The sequence below is a fragment of the Triturus cristatus genome, chromosome 9, assembly GCF_964204655.1.
Source record: "Triturus cristatus chromosome 9, aTriCri1.1, whole genome shotgun sequence".
NCBI classification, from domain to species: domain Eukaryota; kingdom Metazoa; phylum Chordata; class Amphibia; order Caudata; family Salamandridae; genus Triturus; species Triturus cristatus.
In genome coordinates, this window is record NC_140592.1 from 951209693 (window position 1) to 951230829 (window position 21137).

At 48.1% G+C, this 21137-nt stretch overlaps 1 protein-coding gene across 1 annotated transcript in view; it reads left to right on the forward strand.

The window, feature by feature from the left end:
* The first annotated feature begins 409 nt into the window (after window positions 1-409).
* Window positions 410-21137, forward strand: part of EML5 (EMAP like 5) — a 1456757-nt gene continuing 1436029 nt past the window's right edge. The window contains exon 1 of the mRNA XM_085626574.1: window positions 410-668. Coding sequence (XP_085482700.1) covers window positions 472-668 — 197 coding nt within the window. The 5' untranslated portion in view covers window positions 410-471. The remainder of the gene's footprint in view (window positions 669-21137) is intronic.

A 21137-nucleotide genomic window follows, 5' to 3' on the forward strand; every position in this document is an offset into this window, starting at 1 on the left:
GACCTACCCGGACAGAGTGCGGTTGTTATATCCTACTCACGTTTACTGCCAAGTCAGTATCTGATTCACAGTAGTTTCATTCACAAACCAACCCGAAACGTCTATACCCTGCGTGACGTCTGCCACCTGGCGGAGAAGGCAGCGGGCAGTGTTTATATACACCGCAGAGGCACGTGCGGACTACACAGCCAATAAAACGTTTCGGCAGTCTGCCCAGGGCATTAGGATTGGCTGAGGTGTCACCAATGCACCAATCCTATGGCACCTTACATTTTACCAGTCCCGCCCACTCCCCGGCGACTCCCAGATTACGGGATTGGCTCACTTGCGAAATTACGGACAAATGTCATCCGTGAAAAGATCAATAACGGACAACGGATATTAAGCTGATTTCGCGGACGAACCGTGCTCGCTGCGGACCTGTAGTCAGTCACATTACCCCCTCCCCTGGGGAAAGACAGACTGTGGACCATGGCTGACCGCACGCCGCCGGCCTGCCACTTACGCCTGGAGTGGGTGTATGGGTACCGGGGACATCAGTGCCGCAACAACCTCTACTACACGGCTGCGAAGGAAATTGCTTACTTTGTAGCTGGGGTCGGCGTGGTTTATAACAGCCGGGAACACCGCCAAAAGTTCTACCGCGGACACAACGACGACATAATCAGGTAACCTTGCAGCTTTTAGTTCTCCTTGAACATCACCGTTTTCATCACAGTCTTCAATAGACGAGATTGGACACGTGAATATTTAAAAAGTGAAATTACTTACTATCTCGCATTTCCTGCATGGCGCACAGTACTACCAGTTACCCTTCTAATAAAGTATTGAAATCTTGCTGAGTAGTCCCTTTTACTTCCCTGTTAGATAGATTGTAATCGTCATATTACATTGTGCAGTCATTTTGTGAATTGCAGGTATGCATTCCCCTCGCAAAGTATATTCCATACAGGTGTGCTTTAAAGTTCTTGTGTGAGTGTTCTGTATCATTTCTATAACGCATTATGATGAAAGGCGCTCGCAATTAATTAGCTGTAGTTATGCTTAAATGTGTTGCCGCGCCGTTAATACACCGAAGACCCGTCTGTTAACAGTAAATGTGTGTGTGTGTGTGTGTGTGTATATATATATATATATATATGTACATTCATCGGGAGCTCTTCAGTCCAATTGCAGTGGTATTTTGTCGTATGATAAATGCGACCGAGTATGAAAAAGTAATGTAAGGACAGATTGTACTGCACGCAGTTTGCCTGAATGTCAATGTATTTTTGGTGTTTTCTATACTGCCGCAGTGTCACCGTAGGGTCAATAGACTTCGTATTAGGTTTGTGTAAGTCACCAGTAACGGATCTGAATATTGCCGAACCTCAAAGGATTTAACGTATTTTCTTTAAAAACACATCCAATCCACGAGGCCCCCCCCCCCCCCCACCTAGGGTTGTGGCTTAAGACTGGAGAATTGGAGGTCGAAAGTACCCCAATTGTTTAGTTCTACACCAGAAGGACGACGGGTGTGCATTACTGTAAGTCTCCTCCAGGAAGTCGGCTCTGGAGTCGGCTCTGCTGGAGGAGACAGTATCGGCAAAGGCATTAACAAAAAATAAGACACCCGGGCAGGACAAAGCTGGAGACCGAGCAGTATTGTCGTGTTAGAAACTGCCTCGATACAAGAGCCGAATTGTACTATTTACCTCTAAGTTCCCGTGCTGCACGTTCCTGTTTTTCTCCTCTCTAGCTTAACCAGACACAAGAGTACATTGTTTATTGATTGGGTTTACATATCACCCTGGGGCTTCAGTGTTGCCGTTGCTTGTTTTTATTGCATTCATCCTTCCTTTCATTGAGGAAACAGCTGCCATCTAGCATTTCAGTACAGGGTGGAAACAAATGGGTGTCTCAAATGACCGTGTTTAAGGACGGTGTACAAACCACCGAATCCTATATGATTAATGCACTTCTGAACCACAGAATCAAGCTTATTCGAAATTATATGAATTTAGGAGGAGACGCAAGTGGATTAAGACAAATACGTACTACCTCAGGGATGCATATTTATATAAATGTGTCCAGCTCTCGTGCATACTTTATTTTGGTTACAAAAAAATAACACCTTATCTGAGCACAACCATTTGTACGTCTTGTATAGGATTTCCAGTAATTTGTTACGGTTTGCTGTTGAGAAGGATTTGATAAGACTAAACTATAGCTGGCGCCAACGTGACTATATGAACACAGAAAAAACAGAATAGCTACTTTTAAAGTGAGCTAGGGCCTTCCTGTACCTTCCCAAGGGGGAATTGGTAATATGAGGTGCCAATACTGCATTATTCAGTATTTCTGAGTTATTAATTGTAATTAATTGGTTTATACGGGTATGGTGGCTAGTTGAGGGGACATGTGTGCAGCTGGTGAGGTAGTTCTTTGAGTTTAGCATCTGCTGTAGAGCTCTGTATAATCTGCAGTCACGTGTTCGAATTGCAGCCCAGCCCAGCATGGCCGACCGAAGGTCGATAAAATGAACACCATTGAATTGAGTAATAGGAACGGATATGTTTCTTTTTTTGAACGACATCGAGTTCACTCAGTTTGTGACGAGTTAGAGATAATTGCCCAACGTAATCCCTCTGCCCAGGATCACTTTGTCTGTGCTTTTCTCGGAAGCTTCGGTTGTTAGCGCGGCGAGCCAGCTGCCTGAGTTCAGCACCAGCGGGCTGGACAGCTCTCGCTGACATTTGGAAGGCAACTATGTAAGACGGCCGCAGAAAAAGCCCTTCGGCATCTAACTGCTCTAGGCGGATGAGCGGGGTGAAAAGCTAATAGATCAGTGTATTTTAATCCTACACATGGATGTTTTGTGTTCCTCTCTGGAATAGACAGTTGATATCTGGCTGTGCTGCGCTGGGTACTTGGTTTTACGCTTGACTTAATTTCCCTTCAGCTGATACTTGGAGACATTCGTGTCACTGCTTGTCTGTGTCATTGTGTGAACGCCATGTACATGAGTATGGTGGTGTACCGCTGTGTGTTGCCGCGTGCACATTAGGTTTTATATGTGTGTTTTAGTGACTGCACCTAGTTTTTCGTATGTTCGTTCAGTCCAGCAGTAGGGTAGATATTCTTCTCTGTGTTTCAAATCTGCAATGATGATGAAGCACAGTCCTTGTTCAGGCCTCACTATTCAGTGCAGCCAGTAACACACCACCACTGACCCCTTTTTCACCATTCGTTTATCCAGTGTAATCTCAATGCACAGCTGTCTACATTTAAGTTTCTTTGTCCCAGACTAGGGGATTTAGAGTCTGTATGTTGATCGTGTTTTGCAGTGCAAGAGTCTGGTTATGAAGTGGATGCCGAGGATATTTTATGTTAATTTAACTCGTGGACATGCGACAAATAAATATTCCGCTTTGGTAGTTCCTGTGTCTCTTTGCTTAACTCTGTGTCTGTATGCACATGTATTCCTGTTTGTGAGTGCTCTCTAGTGTCTTTGCACAGAAATGCGGATTTCTTTATGTCCGTGTTTGTCCTTTGTCCTCCGTGTTTGACCTCGTCGTTTGATGTGTTTTATTGTCCTCTTTCTGTTTTGTGTGCTTGTATTAATGGTCGTCGCTGTAGTGTGCTTGTCCTTGTCTGTATTTTCATCTGTTCATGTGGTAGAGGGCTGACTGCTAATGTCCGTCAAACCGTAATCCCTTCCCATCTGTCTTTGAGGGTCACATTGCTTGGTGTCTGCAGATACACGCTAGAACACAGAAGCGGATGGAAACGTAATGTTGGGGCAGTGCATTCTCCTTTTTGATGCAACAACAGAGTATATAGAAAGAAGCAAATGACCATTTACCAACGGTCCATAGAAACCCTGGTGCTGTGAGTGCAGTTGAGTTTTTCTCCTTGTCTTGGTGTACAAGGTAAACCTGTTTTTCTGTGGGCTAACAAATACCCCGGAAGTTTCCTTTACCGAAAAAGCAAGTCACAGACATATCATGAAACTAAACACACGTGTTACACAAATAAAGAACATACCCAGCTAAATACTTGAATATTGGGGTTGTGAAGCTGTCTAGCCCCAGGATCTGTTGAATGTGTATTTACGCAGGGTCGAAGGGAGGAACGGGTGTTATTGAAGTTGATTGTGTAATAGTGTTCAACTAATCCAGCTTTCTTTTGAATAAACACCTTTGGCTATACTTGGCTGCAGGTGTCATATTTCAGAGGAATTATTTCAATTATTAATACCCCAGGAGTCAGTTCCTGCCTTCAGAACAGCTTGTAGGGTTCCCGTCTTCAAAGAAATTTCAGTGCGCTAAAGAATGCTGTCATAGACTCCGAGGCATGCAAATATGAATTCCCAGCCTGCAAAAATATAATTTCGAGAGAGGTTGCTTTTAGCTTTACCTCATGTTTTCCATTCGGGGATGTTTTTATAAGCATGAGATGATCATTGGAGGAACTCCTAGGGTTTTAACGTTATGTTTAACTTCAGTTTTGATCTCCTTTACTCCAAAGGCTCAATATTCAGAGCTGTTGTGGGCTAGCCAATAGTCAGTTTCTATGCTTAGAAACTCAGTTGTGGCTGCATTCAACACTAATCAAAATGTAATTCATCCATTATTGGATAATTGCAAAAACCTTAGCAAATTTCAGACGACTTTTCTCAAGATTGGGAGAAAGACAAAATACTTTCTGGGTGTTCTCTGTGTAATGTTAGTACCTAACACCCAAATTGAATAGTAGCTAATGTAACTGCCATGTATGTTTTAAAGCACAGAGGTTAGGGGCAGGAACCATGTGGTACGCCATGTTGAATTAGGACTGGTATATACCTGGTATATACCTCTGGTTTTCCATACTAACCAGAATGACTCCATTTATTTCGAAGATGTCTCTGACGCCTGGCAGTGCTTAATTTGAGCCAGTTGTTGCAGGTGAGGACCCTCCGGAATCCATTTTGGGGACAAGCGCTTATTTGACATAGATCCAGAGCTAGACAGGGAAAAACACAGAAGAGGAAAGATGAAAACAAGTGACAAAAGGGGAAGCTTGTGTCTGGTGGTGGATTAAAGAGACTTGAGGTGGAACCAAGACCACACAGCCTTGGTATTCAGCACACTGGCATTAAGTATTGCTGGCTGTGGGTTTCTGAGCAAAACTTTGGCCCCTCCATTATTCTTTTGCATATTAAGCACTGCATAGAGACTATCAATTTCAGAGGAGTGGGAACTAAATAATGAATACAAATATTAAAGCATAATCATCTTGTTTGACACAAAAAGAGACCAATCCGTATTCTTTCTTATGTTAGGAAAAGAGCATAGAATTTAAAGGTCATTCAACATTGGCTGCTGGATGAAAATAATTAAGAAGCAAATGTTTGTTTTTTCAGGAAGATTGACTTCCAAAATAGCAGCGCCTGGAACCTTCCAGATGAATTCAAAACTGAATTTGTTCTCTTATTCAATAAAATACCCAGGTCTGGGTCAGTGTCAAGGATCTTGAAGGTTTTTCCCCCTCCCTCCCATTTGGCCTGAACTTGTTCAGCTTCCACCTCTACCCTTGTCCCTTTAATTCCTTAGTAAATAATAGGGCATGGCGGTTTAGAGGCCAGCAGCCTTTGTTGCACTTGCATGTGTGCACTGCTGACAGCCTGATGTCATTTTAAAAGCAGGCCCTTTTTGCAGCCCTGCTTTTAAAGGCCAATTGTCCCCAAACTTGACTTTGGCTTTAGGAGCACTGAAAAAGTGATAAACTAAAATATTTTGGCATATTTGGTACCCCCAGGGTCTCCCCTAGGTGTCCTCATTATAAGGAGGGCCCTTAGAAAAGAGGTTATATATGCCCTGGCGATAGAGAAATTGTACATTTCACCCCCCCCCCCCCCATTGTAGTAAAGTGCTTCCCAAAATTGACTTTGATTCCAGGAGCACTGTGGAGTGAGGTTCTACAATATCTTTGCATATTCAGGACCCCTAAAGTCTCCCCTAGGTGTCCTAGGCATGGGGAGTCATGTAACTATAAGCAGGGTCCTTATAAAAGATTTTTTTCTATGCCCTGGTTTGGAAAAATTGCACATTTATATTACCTCATTGTAGATCCCGAGCCACATAGGATAGCATTGCAATAGTTTATTATCGCTAAGAATTAACGACAAATATCAGTCAAGGACTTAGGAGAATGGTAGTGATACATCCAACAATATGCTATTTTGAATTTATCCTAAATTGTAAAGAAAATAAGCTATAAGACTTTCTTGTCTGTAAGCCACAATCCAGCCGTCTTGTGCTCTTCCCTGATTGGTCAGAGTTAACAGGATTAGCCTGGCTGCTTTGATGAAGTAATAAGTGGCTCACCCAGTGAGAGGCTATCTAGTATAGAGAGCCCTGCTACACAGGAATGCTAGAGCAGGGGTGGGGGTCATAACGCATGGAGCTTCAAAGGGGGATAGGGCAGACAAGGAATACCAGGTTCATCTACCCCCAGTCCCTCTGACCCAGCCTGATGGGAGGCTTAAGGCAGGAACTTGCAGATGGTAGGGGGAGGACAGCCATGGAAAGGAGCTATATACCTATAGGTGGTTTAACTAGTTCTTGCTGCTCTGCTGAAAGTTACGCCATACTGAATTTTGGAGCAATAATGCTTTCTGGGGGAAGATTATGCCACACTTTGGAGGAAGTGGTCATGCTCTGGGGTGTTGCCTTTCACCTCATTGGACAGGAGTGCTCTCCTGCTTGACCCCAGAGAACACTGAATAAATATGTTAGAGGTGCAGAGAGTCTCATATCTGCTGCTTGAAACTAAGAGAAGAAGGCTTGCCAAGCTGGAAACTTGATTTGCACCATCAGACTTCTGACTGACTACACCTGCTGCATTATCTGGAACTATAGCCCTTTGGATGTAATTTGCTTCTGGAAAAATAAAGAGTGGACTCCCTGCAAGCTATAGGTTAACGAAGCTCACCTGGACCATCACTATCCAAAATCACCTGCCTGTAGTGTGAACAATGGATTTGTAAGGGTTTTACCTAGATGCATTGTGAGACTTGTGGTCTTATCCTTTCAAGGGCCACCTTGAAGACTCCAGACCCTCTGCGTCCCGTGCTACTTCTATCATCTAATTTAAGCCCTGATTTTAGTTAAACGATTTACGTGTAGTCCTACTTCTATGTCAGTTCTCACTGTGTTTACTTTTCAGAAAAATGACACTTTATAATTACATCGCCCAAAGAACCACAAATACACAATATGTCTACAGGGTGACAGGTCCCAGTGCGCGCTGTTTACAGCTAACATTAGCCATTGTGCGTGGACTAAAAATGGCCATCCATCACAGGCTAGCCTTCCCAGCATTCCAAGCGAGGCAAACCGACCGCCAGTGCTGTTCCTGGATTGGTGGAGCGGTCCTGAATGCGTGACTACACCTACCATCAGGCTCCGGGAGCAGGCTCCTGATTATGGGAAAGGGGACTCATTGTTGCCTTTTCTGTCTTCTCGGTATGCTTAGCGCTCTGTTTCTGTGGCTGGCTTGTTCTCATCTGTGACAGTGTCGCTGTCCCCTTTTTTAAAAATGTATTTTTTTTTTTAGTTTTTTTATAGCGCTGCGCCTAATGGAGCGCTTTACATGAGCACCAGCTATGTTACACAAGGACACATTCAATTTGTTTTTTGGTAGGCACGGGTGTCAGCGGGCAATCCTGCTCACTAACCTTATAAGCCGGATACAGCAGGGGCGATCCACGATGCTAGAGTCCTCTCTCCCCTAGAACAGTATCACCCTAGAGGATTGAGAACCCCCTCTATAAGCAACACCACCCCCGGGGAAAAGGGATAACAGGGAAGGGCAGAGGCGACTAAACAGGACTGGTACTCCACTTCTGTTGAGAGAGAAGGAACAGTCATGAGCTACAGGAACCCCGACCCACCCAGCAAGGCAAGATAACTGTACATAAAGGGTGATCTCCTCCTAACACTCACTCAGGCAGTTCCCTGTGTCGCACAGGCAGTCGCTTTCAGACCAGGGTACTCACGCCTCCAGGAGAGGAAGAGCGGACGCTCTCCGAGCCTTTCAGTCGGCTCCAAGCGCAGGAACAGCAACACGCAGGTGTATTCAGAGTCGCACCGGAGCTCTCCGAGCCTTTCAGTCGGCTCCAAGCGGGGGTGCGGGCAGGGTACGTCTCGAAGCGGAGAAACTCTAGTCCGGTCTCCAAACGCTTCGAGGTCACGGGCAGGAGTGTCAAAGGAGAAGTGAAGTGCAACCCAAAAGGAATATGCAAGCAGAAGGTTCGGGTTGAGCTCATGCGAGCCCGTAGGTCTGTAGGAACGGAATACGCGAATGTGAACCGGGCAGCGGCTCACACAGCTAGAAACTCTCGGGAAGCAGTCCAGCGAGGTCAATTACCTCGAGATACGCCAGAAGGGACTTGATTGACAAGCCCTGTTTCTTCCGTGTGCGCGGCTTTTGTACCGCCTCAGGAAGTGCGTTCGCTCGCTCGCTGGGGGTGATGGGTATTGTAGTCTTAACCCTACCATCTTCCCAGCGACGCGCGGCGTGTCCCAGTGCGCCGATATCCAGCTTAGCCGTAAAGCCTGACAGAACCCCCCGACTAGGGCCGGCGTCTCGACGGGCCCCTGGGTTTTGTAGGATGAGCCGCGTGGAAGCGGCGCAGCAATGCAGGGCAATGTAAATTGGACAGAGGTTCCCAGGACCTCTCCTCGGGACCATACCCCTTCCAATCTATTAAGTAGTGTAGCCTGCCCCTGATGTATCTAGAATCTAGTACCCCTTTGACTTCGTACTCCTCCTCGCTATCTACAAGTAGTGGCTGAGGTTTTGGGGGGAGTCTAGTGAGAGGGAGACATGGTCGTGTTAAATGGTAGCGGCAGTCGTAGTCGATAACCTTTCAAGTATTGCCCGGCGGTAATCGCCTCTTATACCATTCGATGCTAAACCAATAAAGAGGCAGGCGCCGGAGACTGGAAGGCAGGAAACAAAGTTTTATTCCGTCGGAGTGGAACACATCAGATCAGACAGCAAGGTATCGTCACGAGGTGCTCTAACTGCATCTCTGAGGCCTGGCCTCTTATACACAGGTTTATGACTTTATTGCAGGTTTATCATACATGGCACATTCTTGAGATTGTTTTGATACATGAAAGAACATCCTCTGAATCCCCACTTCGAGCTCCTTCCCACACATATCTACAGTGGAAGTCCCCACCCCACCCACAGTAGGAGATGGCTATCACACAGCTGGACATTCCGCCAATTCCCGGGTGTGTGTGCGACCGGTCGGGTCTCAGGGGGTGGGGGGGGCCTTGATCTACTGTAATCCTTTGATGTGGGGTGTTTCCCTTACAGTAGGGGCAATAAACTGTATCCGCAGGGCTAGGTAAAGGCCTGGGATCGGTTCGGACAATGGGGCAAAGAGGAAGGGGGTTATCAAAGAGATGCATGACCATGTATGGGATGTCGGTCAGGCGTGGGATGTGGTTCCATGGCAGGGTCGCGCAGAAGGAGAGGGTTTATGGCCCGTGTATGAGAGAGCGGGGGTGGCCGGCGCGCGGGGGAATGCTTGCAGCGCCAGGGGGACGCGCTGGTGATCGGCAATGAGCAGGGAGAGACCAAGGTGCCTAAAATGGCTGCCGTGCGCTTTTCTGTGTGTCGCGCTGGGGAGAGACAAGATGGCGCAGATAATGTTCAGTTCGCAAGCTAAATTTCCACAGTCCTCCCTTTTAACATATCTCGCCAGCTTGTTTAGTTTGGATCTATCCCCATAATGCCGCGAGCTTCTATCTTGTATAAGGCTTTCATATGTTCCGCTTCAAAGTTCCGAGTGTTAGAGCGGACGGGAATAACCTGACACATCTGTGCATAATTACATGTAGTTGATGAAATAGGCGAGGAGGTAGTGCATACAAAATTACATCAGCTGCGCCGTATGTCAGACCCAGAGATAGGAGGAGGGGAGCTGGTTTGAGCAGAAACATGATACCGTAAAGCAAAAATGTTTCTGGCAAAACAAGGGATATTTCTTACATTACTTAAGGCCCAGACTTCGTGTGGATCAAAAATAGTCAGCATAGTCAAGTGCACGGCTGGTGTTATACAAATGTCATTATACAAAGTTAGAGTTTCTTAACTTATCAGTGTACAGTTAGAAGTGACTGATGCAATATCATGAAAACGCGATTGGAAGATAGTCAATATAAAAAGTGGTTGGGAGAGGAATTCAACTTAACATGAGTTACAGTCATGGAAGGGAGTTCTTCTTTCCAGTGTCCTATTATAATGAGCCATCACTGGTAAGCTCTTATTGTTCTTCTTCTTTTGTTGGCACTGTTGAGCACCGGCGGTGGAGCTAAGGTCCAGCTCAAATCCAAGTTTTCACGTAGCAGGGTGTGACCATTCGTTGTTCTCGGATCACAGTCCTGTTCCCTAACACATTTTATCATAGGTACCTTTGTGACGGGGTACCCGCATTTTGTTCTTCTGTAGTTAAGTCAAATTCAAAATCCATATAAAAGAGAGAGAGAGAGAGTGTGGCGTGCTTTGGGATGCCGAGGGAAGAGGGGGTGGAGTGGGATCGGATCAAAAAGCGGACCAAGGAGAGCAGAATCTTTCAGCACTGGGCCCATCAATCGGGCCTGACGGGTTGGGACTTCAGGCACGCTGGTCAGCGAGCAGGGGGCCTCGAGATAGCCCTTCGTTCTATCGCTTATCATGCTGATAATGGTGCCTCGTCTCACGCCCTTTTTTGCTTCGTTGCTTCCCCCTTGGTCGATGCCATAGATGTTCCATGGTCCGTAGCCAGGCTGTGCGTCACCTCCGACCCCTCTCTTCCGATGGTCGCAGGTTATCTTTGAATGAGTACAAGAAACAAAATCTTAGAGAGTTGGCAGGGAAGACATTTACACACTTCATCCTCTCTCCCAACCACCGAGTAGTTGGGGAAATGCCTTTATCGGTTGCTGTATGATTGATGTTTATTAACTCTTATGTCAGTGTGTGTTACTAATTCATTAATCATTGCTGTGGTACAGGTTTCTGTGGGTGTTCCTGTCCATCGTTTGGCCTGCTAGGTGTCGATTCCTGTGCCCTATAATCGTTGCAGGAAGCCTGACATCTGTCAACCTTCTGGTCTATCAAAAAAAATTCGAACCGGCTTCTCCGGTAGAGACTCGTTCATCTTAACACAAGTTCTGTTAATACACATTTTCCTCCGAGGACTGCTAAGTTTATGAAAAAGTGCGAGGTGCTACTGTCATGGGTTCACAGGTATCTATTTCGGGGAGGGACATAAGCTAAACATTTTTCTTGCTGGAGACAATAGGTAACCCTCATCAGCTTAGGCGATGTACCTTCAGAAAATAAAGTCATCAGCTGTTTTGTTCGGAATACTCTGGGACGGCTAGTACCGAGCTGGGGTGATTCTGTGAGGACGGGGTGCTTGGACATTCTAGTTCGGAACAATTGGGCGGGGGCAGTTCTGGGCGGTGGAGATGGTGTCATTAAAGCTCAAAAAACGAAAAACCACTGACATATTGTCCCCGTGTATGAGGGCCAAATTGGGAGACATCAGTCGTCTTACCTGTCCTTTCTTTCTCAGCCAATTAAGTTTAACATTTGCAGAAAGGAGAGGTAGTAACGTGGTAAAGTACGGTCGTTTTTGTTTCTGTCAATTTGTTCGAACACCGCCATGCTTGAGGCCAATTATACACATACTGAGGAGGTATGTGTCGTTAATTTATTCAAAAAGAAAGAGGGCAAGAAAGCCTTCAGCGAGCGAGGGAGGGAGAGAGAGTAAGAGGGAGAGGGAGAGAGACTAAGAGGGAGAGAGACTAAGAGGGAGAGAGAGAGAGAGAGAGAGAGAGTGAGTAAGAGAGAGTGAGTAAGAGAGAGAGAGAGAGAGAGTAAGAGAGTGAGAGAGAGAGAGTGAGAGAGAGAGAGAGAGAGAGAGAGAGAGAGAGAGAGAGAGAGAGAGACACGCAGACGCAGACGCATCCAGTAGGCTATTTGGCATACGTACGACACAAAACGAGAGAGAGAGACATGTGTACGATAATAGGCTACTTGGTGTACACACGACATGGAGTAGCATGGGTTAGTTCTATGTAAGAAAACACAAGCGGGGGAAAGACATAAATTCGGTGATCACGTACACACAAATACCGGATGGGGCGTGACAGTACATACATCAAGCGCAGAAACTTAAGACGGAGACACAGGGCTACATTGAGCATGGGGACCTCTCCTTTCCTGTCCTCTTTCCTATGCATGCTGCGTATTTTCAGTATTTTTGTAGTTTATCTTGGCGGGGGGGGGGGGATGTCGGACCTTTTACTCCCCTCCCTTTGATCGATAGACAAGCACTTCAATCATACGAGGACGCTCTCTTCAAGCGACCCAAGCATGAAATGCATACACATTCATACCGCATAATCGTAGCACACACGCACAATCATACCATACAGTTTTTCATGTTCCCAATGGTGGTCTGCACTTTGCGCACTATCCCACAATGTTTGTCTATGTTTTTCCTATATTGAACACGGTGCTGTCCATGTCCACTCCATTCTTCAGTCGGAACTTCGTCGTGACCTATAGAGAGGGAAAAGAGAGGGGGGATGTGCAGTATTCAAAGTACATTAGCGCACGTAGACACGAAAAAGTTCTACTTACCATGTACCAGGCTAGCCACAGGAGTGGGTAATACCACAGACCTATTATTCTTTTCTTCCGAAACAAAGATGCTCTATTTCATTCATCTCCTAAATTCGGGTTCCCTGGTCGTACATGCATTTCTCAATCGGTCGTATATTATGGTGCAAGATACCATACCTTGCATTCGGCATATACCTTAAGCTATAGTCGACCATTTTCTGACAACTCTTGGAAAAAGACAGGTGTGACGGGTACAAATTCCGTTAATCAAAAAGATTCAGGCAAATGGGGTCTGCATTATCTGTTTTCTGTTGCTTGGGAGTAACAATCATTTATTAAAAAAAAACCAAAAAACCTTTACCAACCCAGATGATTTGTCATGACACTGATTCCGTAATTCCTTTAAGAAGCCCTTTATTTAAAACCATGTCAGTATACAAATACGGGCCTACAACCGTTCAGGCCGGCCACGGTGTGAGAGGCGTCTCGGCGCCATTTTGGGGCGAGGTCGGGTGGGTCCATTGTACAGTCTAAGTCTTTCCACTAACTAGCTGCCGGACCAGAATCCCCTTCGGTAGTTCGAGAACTTTTCGTCAGCGTCAGCTTGCGTCAGCATGGCGTCACCGCGGTCTTGTAGTGATGCCGTGGTCCGTCCTTGGGGCGGGACAGCAGGCGGGTTCTTCCGCCGTCGCCCTGAATCGGTCTTTCTTTTACGGCACCAAAACGGAGGCAAGATGGTTGCCGCCCGGGGCAAGGACAAGTTAATGTGGAATAATCAAGCAAATAGCGGCGATTGCCCCCACCGGAGGCCCACGGGAGTCGAATGTCAATGACTCCCGCAGAATCTGCAAAGCTGAGAGGGTGTTTTTCAAGGGGTGGGGCCCATGCCCGAGCAGACAAGCTTTCGAGTCCAGGGCCGTCTTTCGGTGGGCCAGGCCTGGATCCGAAGAACCGGCCGCCAGAGACAGCAGCAGCAGCAGCTCTTCGTTACAGCCACCGGGGTGGGTCCCTCGATCCCTCGGCTGCGGGGGCCCATTTCTCGAGTGAAACGCTAATGGCAATCTTAGTGGATCCGCACCTGAGTGGCTACCCGGCAGGCAAGACTTGAGTGGCTGTCTTGCTGCAGCTGGTCGGTGAGTGCAGGGGCGCCTACTCATCTGGACGGCGAGTGAATTGGCTGGGTGCAACTCAGCTGGCCGGTGAAAGAAACGGCGGGGTGCAATTCAGCTGGCCGGTGAAAGAAACGGCGGGGTGCAATTCAGCTGGCCGGTGAGTAAAATGGCAGGGTGCAACTCAGCTGGCCGGCGAGTAAAATGGCAGGGTGCAACTCAGCTGGCCGGCGAGTAAAATGGCAGGGTGCAACTCAGCTGGCCGGTGAGTAAAATGGCAGGGTGCAACTCAGCTGGCCGGTGAGTAAAATGGCAGGGTGCAACTCAGCTGGCCGGCGAGTAAAATGGCAGGGTGCAACTCAGCTGGCCGGCGAGTAAAAATGGCTGGGGTGCCCTCATCTGCTGGCGAGCCTCCACCTGGGGAGGCGGGGGAGGCCCATCCGCGTCGCTTCCCCCTGCCAGGGCACCCTCCGCTGCCGGTCGAAGCAGAGAATGGGAGGACCAATACAACATGGTGGACTCCATCTTGGCACCGCCAGGGCCTCGGCGCTGCGTGTAGCCTCCGGCCTATTCGCACAATCGTCCGCCACTGATGTCGATGGATTTTTGCATGGCTTTTATAGCCCAAAGCCGACTAAAAGGACCGGCCAAAACAGGCCAATGTTGCAACTTCGAGGTAGGAGAGGCGAGGACAGTGTCACGCGGACGTAAATGCTTTTGGATGGAGGTTGCAGCAGACTGTCATGTAAATAGTTGTTAAAAACGTGTTTTAACTTGTTCACCCTGTCGGAATGTTGTTATACCTATAAGTTATTAAAATGTTTTAATTATACTACTTTGTTGGAGTGTTGTACATATTTGCAATCTAGCAACGAGCACAAGGATGTTACTGTGTAATCGGAAAATGGCATAGTCCAATTGTGCGTGATTCTAATCCAGTTCGGTGACGTCGATGGTGGGTATCAGCAGGCTTCCGGTTGTGCAGGATTTTTTTGTTTACTGGGTGGGGTGGGCGGTAGGGCGGACATGTTTAGGCAGCGAGAGCGACGGAGCCGAGTTACCTCGTGGCCGTCTTGACCGTGAGCTTGGCTCCTTCCCCTAGTTTCATATATCCCACAAAGGGCTATTTCCTAGTGTTTCTTTTAGTTTTGTAGGGTCAAAAAGGATCCCACCAGTGGCCACTGACTCTCGGGGTCCCCCTTTGTATATTTATGCCATGGCTTGCTATAAGCTACGGCGACTAGTCTATATTTAGTGAACATGTCCTTATTAGGGGTGCCTTCCAGTGGAGCCGGATGGTCCACCTCTAATAAGCGGTCCGGGCAGAACCAACTACCAATCAGTGGGGAGAAGATAGGCATGACGGGTTACAACGGGGACAAAAGTCAGCACTACCTATCTTTTCACTGCTTGCAAAGACTAGACAGAATATCTCTATTCCTCGTTATTTGTAAGCAGAGAATACCTCCAAAGAACCAATATCGAACAACTAGTGTTCGGACAATCAATCAATCAATGGGGAGATAAAGATAGGCACGACGGGTTACAATGGGGACAAAAGTCTGCGTTACCTACCCTTCACTATTTGCAAAGACTAGACAGAATATTTCTATTCTACGTTATTTGCAAACAGAGAATATCTCAAAGAGCACTATTCTTCAAAACAATCCATGTTCGGACAATCAATCAGTGGGGAGATAAAGATAGGCACGACGGGTTACAACGGGGACAAAAGTCTGCGTTACCTACCCTTCACTATCTGCAAAGGGGGAGAGAGAGAGTATTTCTACTCCTCCCCGTTTGTAGACAGCGAATATCTCAAAGAGAACAATCAATAAGCAATACTAGTATTTTCAATCAATCAATCGTTTCGCAATTTGTCGTGTTTCACGACCTTACCCGGACCGCGTGGACAGTTTCTCGTCTTCCGCCTCCAGCGCCCGATCGTCCTCTATTCTCCGTATTTGCCGCGGCACTCCTGATGGTTCCCAGTCAGGACCGTAGATCACTCGAGAGAGGTCTGCTCGGAACCAGTGAAGCTCGGATGATCGGCTGCCAGACAAGGGTCTATCGGGCAGGAGCTCTCCCGATCGTTGCAGTCGTTCACTCTGTCGTCGGGACCTCTCCCACTGGATCCACGTGTCGCTGATGGGCCCCACGCTTGGGACGCCAATTGTTAAATGGTAGCGGCAGTCGTAGTCGATAACCTTTTAAGTATTGCCCGGCGGTAATCGCCTCTTATACCATTCGATGCTAAACCAATAAAGAGGCAGGCGCCGGAGACTGGAAGGCAGGAAACAAAGTTTTATTCCGTTGGAGTGGAACACATCAGATCAGACAGCAAGGTATCGTCACGAGGTGCTCTAACTGCATCTCTGAGGCCTGGCCTCTTATACACAGGTTTATGACTTTATTGCAGGTTTATTATACATGGCACATTCTTGAGATTGTTTTGATACATGAAAGAACATCCTCTGAATCCCCACTTCGAGCTCGTTCCCACACATATCTACAGTGGAAGTCCCCACCCCACCCACAGTAGGAGATGGCTATCACACAGCTGGACATTCCGCCAATTCCCGGGTGTGTGTGCGACCGGTCGGGTCTCAGGGGGTGGGGGGGGCCTTGATCTACTGTAATCCTTTGATGTGGGGTGTTTCCCTTACAGTAGGGGCAATAAACTGTATCCGCAGGGCTAGGTGAAGGCCTGGGATCGGTTCGGACAATGGGGCACAGAGGAAGGGGGTTATCAAAGAGATGCATGACCATGTATGGGATGTCGGTCAGGCGTGGGATGTGGTTCCATGGCAGGGTCGCGCAGAAGGAGAGGGTTTATGGCCCGTGTATGAGAGAGCGGGGGTGGCCGGCTCGCGGGGGAATGCTTGCAGCGCCCGGGGGACACGCTGGTGATCGGCAATGAGCAGGGAGAGACCAAGGAGCCTAAAATGGCTGCCGTGCGCTTTCCTGTGTGTCGCGCTGGGGAGAGACAAGATGGCGCAGATAATGTTCAGTTCGCAAGCTAAATTTCCACAGTCGGGCCCACGTATTTTGGTTTCAGGCGCGTGTTCCCCTTTATGTGTAGATGTCGTGTGTCTAACCACACCTTGTCTCCTACTTTGTAGTCCGGCTCAGGGGTTCTTCTTTTGTCCGCGTAGCGTTTGTCTCTTTCTTGGGCTGTTTCCAGTTGTTTCTTGGCTGTCTGTAACACCAGTTTCAGGTGCGAGTGATGTTCTTGGATAGAAGGGTGTTTGGTTTGTGCAGGCCATTCAAAGGGCAGCATGTTTGGATGGTATCCAGTTAAACAGAAGAAGGGGGAGCATCCCAGCGATGAGTGTTCAGCATTATTGTAGGCAAACTCCGCCATCCATAGTAGTGTACTCCATTCTTCTTCGTAGAGCAACGTAAAACATCTGAGGTACTGCTCCAATGTCTGGTTCAGTCTTTCAGTCTTGCCATCTGTTTGAGGGTGGTAGCTGGTGGAGAGACGTGCGTCCACCTTCATGACTTGACACAAGGCCTTCCAAAATCTCGACGTGAACTGTGTGCCTCTATCTGTAATGAGAACCGCTGGGATTCCATGACTCCGTACGATATGTTGTAAAAAGTGCTGGGCTAGGCCTGCAGCTGAAGGGAGTTTCTCCATGGCAATAAAATGGCCCATCTTCGTCAAATGATCGATGACGACCAGGATGGTAGTCATTCCTCTACTAGAGGGCATATCCACTGTAAAATCCATAGACAGAGTGGGCCACGGAGCTGGAGGGATTGGAATAGGATGGAGCAACCCACTTGGTCGTTTGTGCTGAGACTTCCCTTGCGTGCATATAGCACATCCCGCGATGTAGGCCGCTGTATCTGGGTTTAATGTAGGCCACCAGAAATGGCGCTTCATGGCTAGTGTGGTTTTAAGTACTCCCTGGTGTCCACCCAAGGTGGAATCGTGAACCCATCTCAAGGCTTGTTGTTGTAGGGAAGGGGACGGCAGATACAAGCGTTGATCCTGAAATAATAGACGTTGCCTGGAGGACCTGTGTAGTGGGTCTTTGGCTACCCAAACTACTTCTTCGGTCGCGGAGGTTTGGTGTCGTACTTCTTCTATGAAGTCGGGTGTAGTTGCTGCTGTCGTCAATTCATCAGGGAATGATGCGGCTTCTAGAATCAAGGGAGTGTCGTAGACGGGTACAGGGCTCGTACTGACGGGTGGTTGGGGCCGGGACAGAGCATCGGCCTTTCCATTTTGTGGGCCCGGACGATATTTGATTACGAAGTCGTAATCAGAGAAAAACAACGACCAACGTTGTTGTCTCGGGGTCAGAGCTCTGGCGGTTTTGAGGAATAAGAGATTCCGATGATCCGTATAGATTTCTACGGTGTGTCTGGCGCCGAGTAAATGATGTCGCCACTCTTCGCACCCTCTTTTTATGGCTAGGAGCTCCTTATCCATAATGCTGTAGTTTATTTCACAGGGTGCCAATTTCTTGGAAAAGAAGGCAACGGGATGCAATTGTCCCGTGTCCGGGTGTCTCTGCGATAGTATTCCCCCTATTGCATATTGGGAGGCGTCGGTTTCAACCACGAAAGGACGTGTGGCGTCAGGATGGCGAAGCACGGGGGCTGTCATGAAGCAGTTCTTCAAGGTCTGAAAGGCCGTTTCCGCCGCGGCAGTCCACTCGAAGGAGGCTCCTTTCCTCAGTGTTAACGGTTGTATGATACCGGAAAAGTTCTTTATAAATCGGCGATAGAAATTCGCGAAGCCCAAGAAGCTTTGTAGGGATTTCACGGTGGTGGGCGATTCCCACTGGGTGATAGCCTGCGTTTTCATCTCGTCCATGACCAATCCTTCGGGACCGATGATATATCCCAAAAATTCTACTTCAGAAACGTGGAACAAACACTTTTCCAGTTTGGCGTATAGCGCATACTGTTGTAGGCGCTCCAGTACCTCCGCCACGTGCTTCACATGTTCTTCCAGGGATGTGGAGTACACCAAGATGTCATCGATGTACACGATGCAGGATACATCTAAGAGGCCCCTCAGTACTTTATCCATGAAGTACTGGAACGCGGCGGGGGCGTTGCACAGGCCGAAGGGCATGACCGTGTATTCGAACAAGCCGAATTTGGTCCGGAAGGCTGTCTTCTACTCATCGCCGCGCCTTACCCGTACCAGATGGTAGGCTCCCCTGAGGTCCAGTTTGGTGAATACTGTCGCGGTTTTCAGTTGGTCTAAAAGAACAGGGATCAATGGCAGGGGATACCTGTTCTTTACGGTGACCTTGTTGATTGCCCTGTAATCAATACAGGCCCTTAATCCTCCCTCTTTCTTCGGAATAAAAAAGATCGGAGAGGAGGCAGGCGAGGAAGACGGACGTATGAACCCTGTGGCAAGCATGTCGTCAAGGTAGGTCCGGAGATACGAGGTTTCGGCTTCGGTAAGGGCATAGATTCTGCTGCAGGGTATATTGGCTCCTGCCTCTAGTTCTATGACGCAATCATAGTCCCGGTGTGGGGGTAATCATTTCGCTTCTTGTGTGTCGAAGACAGTTCTAAACCTTTCGTAAATGTGAGGTAACACGGTAACAGGATTTGCCTGTGGCTGGATGCATGTGCTGGCAAGGAATCCAGCTGGACTCCCCCTATGGGCCGACGTCTTGACTTGTTCTTCGGTACAGTGTTCTTGGCAAAAGGATGAATTTAATGTCACAGTGCGTGCTGCCCACCTCACTAAGGGATCATGGAGAGTTAGCCATGGCATTCCTAGAATAAGCGTGAAATGAGGGGCATCGATCAGGTCGAATTGTATCTGTTCGAAGTGATTCAACCCTATTTGCATTACTAGGGGCTTTGTGTGATAACATACTGGACCCGAGGTTAGAGCCGAGCCGTCCACTGCCTTCACCTTCTCGGGGGTATCCTTTTGATCTAAAGGGATGCCTAACTCTTTTGCATATCGTTGGTCCATGAAATTTCCAGTGGCCCCAGAATCCAGCAGAGCATGGACCACCCCAGATATGTCACGAGGCAAGGTCAACACAACGCACACATTCATGTGAGCGACAGAGGGCTGTATAGTATTGGCTACAGCAGGGAAGACCTCTTTACTGCTAGGCCTCAAACAAGCGGTCGTTGTCTTATTTGGGCTCGTCAGTTTTCCGGGTCCTCAGTCGGGTAATCCACTACAGACACCGTCTTAGGTCCAGGGCTTCCTGTAGTGGTGTTCTTGGTTCGGCTTCTACAATCTTTGATGAAGTGGCCGGGCTTGCCACAATATAAGCAGAGTTTCTGAGTTCTCCTTTTTTCTCTTTCTGCTTGACTCAAGGGGCCTCGGATGCCACCGATCTGCATGGGCTCTGTTCCATCCCCTTGGGAAGGCTTTTCCTCCGGAACATATCGGGGCCTACTAGGAAGGAACCGGGCGTCGCTGCGGTTCTTGTCCCCTTTCCGCTCTAAAAGCCGGTGATCCAATTGGACGGTTAAATCAATTAATTCATTGCAAGTGGCCGGCATATGCACCACTTGAGCCAGAACATCCTTGAGCTCGCTTCTCAACCCTTGATAGAATAAGGAAGTTCTTTTTTCCATTGGCCAGTCCGTTTCTACCACGAGTCTGTTGAAGGAGGTAATGTAGGTCAGCAGGTCCTGTGAACCCTGTTTTAGGGTAAGGAGTTCTTTATCCAATGATAACTGATGCACCTTGCGATCGAACAGCCGCCGCATCTCCACACAAAAAGCGGGGAAGTTGTACAGGACAGGGTCGTCTCGTTCGATTAACGGGAAGGACCAGCTCGCCGCATTGCCTCCTAAATACGACATCACAAAGGCCGTTTTTGCCTGGTCCGTTGGGAAGACCTGTGGTTTGCATAAGAAATGAAGCCGACATTGACCCATGAAGATGCCATACTTCTTGGGGTCCCCATAGAATCTTTCCGGAGGGGCAAGGGGCATCTGCATGGGTTGCAGTATCTGGACCGGGGGAGAACCGGACTGGAGAGGCGTAGAGAAGGAGTGATTCGGGAAGACCCCGGGACTAGGGGAACCCCCGCCTGATGCCTGCGTACCCCCTTCCACTACATGCGTTTGGGTTTTCGCAGGGGGAGGCAGAGTCCAGTCTCAAATATACGAACCCCCTTTTGGACCAGCAGGAGGGTGACGGGACAGACAGGCTACCTCTCTTTGCATGGTGCCCATCTCGTTCTTAAGCTCATGATTCTCCACTCTAACTGCGTCCACCTCCACTCTAAGAGCGTTCAAGGTGTCCAACATAGTGGCCAAGACTGTAGCGGTATCCATCGCCCGGGCTGTAGTTATCCGTGGGCTTGTCAATCTGTCAGCGGGCAATCCTGCTCACTAACCTTATAAGCCGGATACAGC